This window comes from Pistacia vera, unplaced genomic scaffold (genome assembly GCF_008641045.1).
Source record: "Pistacia vera cultivar Batoury unplaced genomic scaffold, PisVer_v2 Contig136, whole genome shotgun sequence".
In the NCBI taxonomy this organism is placed as follows: Eukaryota; Viridiplantae; Streptophyta; class Magnoliopsida; order Sapindales; family Anacardiaceae; genus Pistacia; species Pistacia vera.
Window position 1 is genome coordinate 771,483 of NW_022195423.1, and position 8,590 is coordinate 780,072.

Sequence of the window (8,590 nt, forward strand, 5' to 3'; positions counted from 1 at the left end):
TTGGTTTGGTTTGAAAAAGAAGTTGGTATGGACTATGATTTTGTAAATTTGGGGATGATGTTCTGTTAATAAGATAGGTAGTGGTTAAAATGCAATCATTCCAAAAAGATAAGGGAACACCAGATTGAAATTTTAAGGCGCTAGCAACATTTAAAATATGTTGGTGCTTGCGTTCCACAGCCCCATTTTGTTGGGGGGTTTCCACACAAGTTTTTTTTATGGATAATTCCTTTTTGCATGAAGAAATCAGTCATTGAAAATTCATTTCCATTATCAGATCGAAAAGCTTTAAGTTTTGTTTGGAATTGTGTTTCAATTAGTGAGCAAAAAGATTGCAGTTTTCATTAAATAGACCCAAGTGGATTTGGTAAAGTCATCAACGATTGTTAAGAAATATTTTGATCCATCATATGCCATTTGGGAATATGGCCCCCAAATGTCACAATGGATGAGTTCAAAAGGTTTAGAAGCGCGATTTTCACTGATAGGAAAAGGTAACCTGTGATGTTTTGATAAATGACATGTAGAGCATGGAACAATAGAATCCATAGAAGTTAAGTGAGATAAATCCTTTTGTAACAAAGATAAGGGTGAGTCAGACAAGTGACCCATTCTACAATGCCATAAGCTGTGGGAACTTTACTGGGAAGTAACAGAGGCAAAAACAGATAATTTATTAAAGGGTAAAGCGGATAAAATGGAAGATAGGGCTGTGGGAGGCACTCCTGTCAGTTGAAGATGGTAAAGACCGTTAACAGCCTCACCCTTCCCAATCGTGCTCCAAGAGAAAAGGTCCTGCGCATAGCATTCATTAGCGAAGAAAACAAAGCAACAATTAATGTCCTGGATTAATTTTTTGGCTCAAAGAGATTGAAATTAAAAGATGGGATGCATAAAACATCTTTGAGAGTAATGACAAAATTGATTTTAACAATACCCTTATGGGTAACATTGGCATGATTACCATTTGGAAATCTGACTTTAAAATCAACTATGGATGGTAAGGAAGTATAAATGGAGGTGCAACAGATCATGTGATCTGTTGCACTCGTGTCTATGATCCAAGGAATATAATGTGAAAATGTTGTATTAGAGACTAGAAAGCAGGAAGCTATACTAGAGAAGGTGGAAGGTGAAGGGCAGACTGGGGATGGATCAATGGACTGAACTTGATTTGCCACTGGTTGTGTAGCTTAAGACTGGAGTAAAGCAATGATATGTTGATATTGCGCTTGAGTTAGAACTGCTTGAGATTTCTCACTGACCTGTTCTTGGTTGGAGAGACTAATTTGGTTAACATAAGGGTCAGGTCCTTTGGATCGATTGACAAGCTTATGGCCAGGGGGATAGCCATGTAATTTGTAACTTCTTTCTGTAGTGTGTCCAACGAGATTACAGTGTGTACATGTGGGTTTCTCAAGGTTTGGATTAGCCTTAAAACATTTTTCCAGAGAATGGCTTGAGACTTTGCAGAAAGTGCAAAAAAATTTGTCTCGTCGTTGGGAAGTAAAAGATTTGGGGTTGTCTCGAGTGGGTGGATAATGAGTTCTGGTAGCTTATGCCTCTCTTCTTGTTGAACAAGAGATAAACTTCACTCAAAGATGGAATGGGTTTGAGGAGGATAATCTAAGCTTTGATGTTGTTGATGGAATCATTGAGCCCCATGAGGAATTTCATCATCCAGTCACGTTGTTGGTTCTCAAGCACAGGTTTCATGGCACCATATGTACACGATGGAATAAATTCAAAATTGAGAAGTTCATCAAATAAACTTTTCAACTTAGAGAGGTAAAGGCTGACAGAATCATCACCTTGGTTAATAATGTGAATGGATTGCTTCAATTCAAAGATTCATAGCCCATTGTTTTGGGCAAAACGTTGCTCAAGTTCAAGCCATAGTTCATTGGCAGTCTCAACATAAACAATGTTGTTTTTTATCTCAAGAGACATTGCATTTTGAAGCCAAGTACTTTTGGGTTGAGGTTGATAAAGGGTTTTTTATCTTCGAAAGCCATTGTTATAGCTCTGATACCATAACGGTTTTGGTAACCTTGGTATTTGCAGGGAAGCAGAGAGAGACAAACGAAAATGTATAGAAACAATTGGTTGTTGAAAATATTGCTTGCACTATTCGATTTAATCCTTTACAACGTGTTGAGCTATCTATTTATAGTAATTACAAAAAATCAAATAAAGGAATCAAAATTCTAACTAATTTGTACAGACTGTATGAAATAGAATTACAGCTCATGGTATTCTAGAATCATCCTTATTGTGCTGAGATATTATAGCCGAGTTGGAGCATTTGTCTGAGGTGGCTTGTTGTGATAAATCTAACACCTCAAGCCGCGATGTGCCGCCACTGCCCTCATAGCCATTATGGGTTTAAGCTAAAACCCCTCGATGGTCTATACTTAATAATGTTAGGGACGAATTCAATTGATTTTTGTTAGGTTTCCAGCGAGTGAAATTATATAAACGAAATTCTTTGTCAAATTATAGATTCAGCCTTTATTTATAATAAATTACTTGATGTAATGACCGAGATATGCTCCATGTTGGGAAGAGTAAACAACATATTCCTACCCAAGGTTTAGCAAAATAGTCGGTTGGTACCCGTAGTTTCATAATTTCTAGATTACCACCCTTAAATGGACATCGCTAGTGATAGATGACATCTGACACAAGAGTAGATGTGCTTTTACAAAACTGCCCTCAAACTTCTTTTTCTCCATCTCCATTCCTCTTCGTCACTGTCACCCGCACTTGCCCTTTGCGCATTTTCCCCACATCACCATGTCCCTCTGACACTTCCATCAAATTCCCCACATCACCCACTACAAAACTCCTAACTTTCCTTCCCTAGTGCACCCTCAAATCGCCACACGACGACCATTGCCCTTTTGCACGTTTTCCCCCTTTTTAGGTAGATTATAGTTGTTTTTTACACCAGAAACCACCACTGACACCACCACTCGAACCCCCATCCTCTCCTCAAAAAAACCCATAACTTTCCTTACCCGATGCACCCTCAAATCGCCGCCTGATGGCCACTACCCCTTTACCTGTTTTCTTGTTTTTCAGGTCAGATTCCAATCCATTTTGACACCGGAAACCACCACTTGAACTGCCATCCTTTCCTCAAAAAAACACTTACCCCTACCAACTATCCCCAGTTTTCGTTTGTCGTTCGCGAACTGCATACATCACCATGCAACAATCGCATTTTGCGACCCACCCCTTTCACTGCATAATTACCTCATTCCTCCTTCACCTTTGGCAATGTTGTTGTGTTCAGTTGTGATTGTTGTGTGTACATTGGTCATCAGAAAACCCCTACCAACACAACCTCTCATATCCAGATCACACCCACCACCTGTTTGAAGAAATGCCTCACTCAACATCCCAACCTAGAACACAACACACTACACGCGTTAGGGATGATTTCTTGTGACGAGATCGATCGAAAAAGCTTAAGCCGCACCAAAACGAATGAAAGGCAGCGATCAGCGAACGACATTGCAAATGACTACTTTGCCCTTTGACCATTAAGTTAAACGATTTGCTGTTAGTTCAAGGGTCTGCTTGGGAGTTTTTTTTTTTTTCACTGGTTTTGAGGGGTTTTTAATTAAACTGGTTTTGAGGTGTTCTAAAACCATTACTTGCCAGATTTTTTATAGACTGGTTTTGACTGGTTTAAAAACCCCCCAAAACCAATGTAATGTATTTTTGAGGGGTTTATAAAACACCCCAAATCCAGGTGTTTTGGCCGGATTAATAATTTTATCCCAAAAAAACCCATTTCCACTATTATTTCGTGATATACTATAATCCCTTTGCTGCTAAAAAAAAAGTCACAGAATAGAGGGCCAAAGGAAAAGACTGAATTTCGTTTGATTCTTCCTTCTCCAACTTCTTCAATTCTCTCAACAAGGTTTGTTTGTCTCTTTCGCTCTCATTTTTTTGTTTGGGTTTACCATGCCATGCCTAAATGAGGGAAGGATCCTTTGTTCTTCTTAATTGATTTGACCTAGATTTGTAATAGGTTTTCAGTTAGTGGTAAAATTAATCACATTTGAGATATTGTGACTTCTTTGAGATTGATGTGCCCTAAAATTTCATGTACAATTATTCACAATGTACATAGTAATTTTACAATAGGATTAGAAGGAATACATTGAATAAAAAGGAAAGGAAGAATATGTATGACATGAAAATGAGATATTACCATATTGTTTTTATTGGTTGCATAAGAACCTGGGTGTTTTTGTCCTCTTGTTTGATTGGAGAGAAAGAAAATAAAAACAAATAATGTAGGCATTATCTGTATTTATCAAAGTTAATTCAGCAAAAGAGAGAGTGTTTTAACTTTGTTCGGTTGTGTTTGTGTGAAGAAAGCGAAAGATAGACAACATTGTAATTTATTGATTTGTACTTCTCTTCATTTAAATGTTTGATTGTAACAAAGCAAACTGTAACATTATTATCGTAGGTAGCTCCATGCCTTCCCTCAACAACATAGCTCCCCTTAATAAAATGAAAGAACTTACAAATAAATTAAATTTGGAAGGAACTTTGATACTAAGTATTGGTAATTGAAAAAAAAAAAACTCCCAAGTATTGGTTTAAGTTGGGGTATTTTTATGGGCATATATGTAAATTTATCATTTTAAAAAACTGTCAGAACCGCTGGATAATAAACTCCCAAGCATAGGTTGGGTGTTTTAAAAACCGCTACTAAAAACCTCTCAAAATTGCTACGGTGGTTTACCCTCAAAATCGCTACGATAGTTTACCCTTATAATTAACCGCTACCATTAAACTCCCAAGCAGACCTTAAGGGTGGGAATTTGGGGTTTATGAAAGCAAGGGTACCAACAGAGTATGGCTAAATCTTGGGTGGGAGCATGTCGTTTACTCTTTTGGGAAAGATACAATGTCATCCCCATGAGGTTTTGCTTTAGTCCCTTTATTCTCGTAGAACTAGTTAATAACATTTTAGTCCCTATAAGACTATTAGTATCATGTTGGTCCTAGCATTAGAAAAACCTCAGGCACCAAAGTTTTGCCCACACTGATAGGGATCAAAACGTTAATAACAATTTAATAGGATGAAATTTTATTTAAGCCAAATCTTAGGATCTAAATGATATTATCCCGTTGTCACGTGATGGAGAAAAGCCTTGTTAAGGATAATTTTGTCTTATGATAACGTACTTTTGCAGTACTTACTTTTTTGCCCTTATCATCTTGAAAGATTAGAATTTGGGCCAGAAAATTGGACTTGATATACAACAGGGGCCTTGAATTGCAAAATTATTAGTAAAGGTCATCATCACCATCATGGTGGTTATTACTTATTACAGCATTTCAAAATCTATATGAAGACATTGCAGTAGTACTTTTTAGTTCATAATATTATGATAATAAATTCTATTGGAAATCAAATAAATAAGATGTACATGATCACATGGGAATAGGATCAACAAGTACTGATGTAATTCTCTTCTTGGTTTTCCCCGAGGAGTTGGTGTAACAATCTCCATTCTGATATAACACCTCCATCATTCGAGCTAGATTTAGAGATGGAAGAAGAAGCGGCAAAGGAGGATGGTTTGGTTCTTGAATTTCTTCATTGATATTTTTCCATGCAATGTCCACCATTTCTTTTATTTTCTTGCATGCTTCTTCCTCGGACACATTGTGATCTTTCATGTAGCATTGCACTCCTGATGGCGCATCCCCTCTCTCTTCCTCAACCTAATTAACGTTATATATAGAAACAAATTTTAAATGTTAGACCAATTTATATTTATATTTTTAGTTCTATTTGATGATGAGTATCTCCTACCTTGTAAGTATGGATGTCATCAACGAGACGAGCAATTAAGGCAGAAGACCTGAGGATTCTGGGAACACTAATAGCCCAATCGAAGGCTTCCTTAGTTGCTACTTCTTCTAAACCTACAAGAGCTTGAACAGAAAGCATAGGGTATCCACTGCTCATCACGGAAATCTCCAAGTATTCTTCAAATGTTGGCACATACTTTGTGTTGAACCAGATTGCTTCCACAAAGTAAGCTCTGACCAGGGCTTTCATCTAAGAAAAGTAATCAAATTTAATCAATCTTCTACAATTGCAATGATAATATATATTGATCTCATTGATTATTTTAGAGATCTTACTGCCTCTTTTGCATAATGTACACGATAAGATCGTCCTTCATTCACCAGGTTGTCCTCCATTTCCTTCACAACGACTAAGAGGGCAAAGTAACATACTTGCATATATTCGGGTAAATCATTTGCAGCCAAAACTTCCCACCTGAACGCCATATATATATATAAATTATAAGCATAATGATGTAAACTTTTATTTATAATAATTATTCTGGTGCCAATTAATACCTCTCAATTGCATTAGTGAATACTTTGAGTTCATCCAGGGTGCCATATACATCATAGATATCATCTATGACAGAGGCTATTGCGACTATTTTGGTCATGTATTTTCTACTGATGACTGTTTGGGCTCAAAATGAACTCCCAAAATCCAGAAGTAGCACTCCACCAACCTATCCCTTGCAAAAGATAGCTTTGTCGCAAAATAGATGGCTTTCCACCACCTGAAAATCACATTAAAACAAAAAAAACCAATTTCCTACAGAAATTTAATGACTACATAAATCATATAAGCACGCGCAAGCAGAGAAGAATTAAGATTGAGAACATGGGGTCATTTTAGTGTAATTAAGATCCAACATTTTATTTTTTAAGTGAAGGATATAGAAAATTTTAAAAAAAAAAATTTGTTGAAATTTTTTTTAAAAAGCAGTTTTCAAATAATTTATATACCAACAATATTTCAAAGATAGGTAAAATTGTTGAATATTTTATTAAACATGTATTTTAACATATGAAATAATAAACATACAATTCAAAATTTAAGAAATTATAACCTTGAGAGGTCACAGAGCTCTGTCCAGTGCAATTTCTGTAAGGAATTGAAATCTAACTTCGCTATCTCCAATAATAGGTCGTTTCGAGCTGCATCTGCTTCATAGATAGAGATATATTGCCTTGCTTCTAATCTCGGCATCCTTTTGTGCAAGGGTGGCTCTAGGGTGCGATTCACTTCCTCAGCGAAAGAAGAGTTTAAATGAGGCAACATTAATTTCAATTGCCTAGTAGAAACTCGCTGGAGTTGTTCCAATATGTCTTCTCCTTCCTTTCCCAAATTCGATGATTCAAACAAACACAACAAAGCTCTTGCATCATTTGACAATGTGGCCTTAAATTCACCGTTATCATCAACGTACTTTTTGAATACATCTGTTTAAACCAAATGTCAGTAATTGAAGTGAATAACAAGTTAATTATAGAGATGATAATATTTACCTGATGACACAGAATTACCGTGTTGCCTTAGAAGCCGGAAGCGAAGAGCAATTGTATACAGATCATCGTCATCACTACCATTAATATTGTTGCTATCAACATAGTTGTTGTAAATTGACTGTAAGGCCTGGCTGATCTGATATTCAAAGTGATATGCCACGCCAAGGCGTTGAAGATTATCAATAAGAGTCGATAGTTCTTCCAATGTTGCTTTTCCTGCTGCATTGCTTAGCATCTTTCTTACATCTTCTTTCAGCGTGTCAATTCTCTTCTCAGCTTCAGGACCGGGCTCCTGCATTAACGATTATGAGAAAATAAAAAATTTATTAGTTAGTTTCATGCTATTAATAAATAAAAAGGTGTTTATATAGGAATTAATCATATTTCATGAATGATTTGTTTCATTTAATTGCAACAATAATTATAAATCTCGCTATTCTTTTTTCTTCAGAAACATTGATCGAGCGAGCTTCAATGTATGGGTGGTGATGGGTGACACGACCCGTCCCGAATTTCCTCATCCCGTAAGATCCAGGCGCTCCCACAAGACTCAGATACCCGAGACGTGCCATGTAGAAAAACTGTGAAACCTGTTAAAGGCCTTACTTTTTTTGAATAACATCATAGTATTTCCATTTCCAACATCTCAAAAACATACACCATCTTTCGTTTTACAAAAGAAAAGATTTAGGGAAACTTGTGGTATCAGGTTTTCCACTTATACTATACATTCCAAAACATGAAACAAAAGGAAATACATGATGAGAAACATGAGTTCTTGAAACGAAAGTCCAAAATACAATGCGACATAAATATAAAACCCACATGAAAAGATGTCGACGCGTGGCACAGCCCTGAGTGGAGGCTCATTGCTCGGCACGATCTCCGAAAGGTCCTGGTGAGGGGGGGAAAACATTTAAAAAGGGGTGAGCTGAAATACTCAGTGAGTAGGGGAAAGGGGAAGTTTGCAAAACATTCGTCAAACAAAAGTTATGGCATGCAATGGTTCTTATAAAATACAGAAAACAACATGATTTCATGAACATTCTTTTATGGTGGCAGCTAATCATCCATGTATGCATGCATAACTCATTTCTAATTGTTCTAAGTATTATAATCTGATCAATTAAACTGACAACAATTTCTGAATCCTAGCTCATCACTAAATGCTGAAAATTCTTTTATGAGAACT

At 36.5% G+C, this 8,590-nt stretch overlaps 1 protein-coding gene across 1 annotated transcript; it reads right to left on the reverse strand.

Annotated features, from left to right (window-relative positions):
• Window positions 1-5,436: 5,436 nt before the first annotated feature.
• On the reverse strand, window positions 5,437-7,696 carry LOC116122629 ((-)-germacrene D synthase-like). Its single transcript, XM_031408455.1, has 6 exons — window positions 7,399-7,696; window positions 6,960-7,332; window positions 6,576-6,626; window positions 6,187-6,325; window positions 5,852-6,100; window positions 5,437-5,760 (listed from the first exon to the last, which is right to left on the reverse strand). Exons 1-6 carry the CDS (start codon window positions 7,694-7,696, stop codon window positions 5,467-5,469), a joined length of 1,404 nt encoding a protein of 467 aa, XP_031264315.1. The 3' UTR covers window positions 5,437-5,466.
• Between the last annotated feature and the right edge of the window lie 894 nt (window positions 7,697-8,590).

Coding starts and splice junctions, on each gene's coding strand:
- LOC116122629 (XM_031408455.1), bottom strand. CDS start 7,696: ATGCAGGAGCCCGGTCCTGAAGCTGAGAAGAGAATTGACACGCTGAAA. Junction 7,333..7,398: donor CGGTAATTCTGTGTCATCAG/GTAAATATTATC, acceptor TGGTTTAAACAG/ATGTATTCAAAAAGTACGTT. Junction 6,627..6,959: donor GAGCTCTGTGACCTCTCAAG/GTTATAATTTCT, acceptor TGTGATTTTCAG/GTGGTGGAAAGCCATCTATT.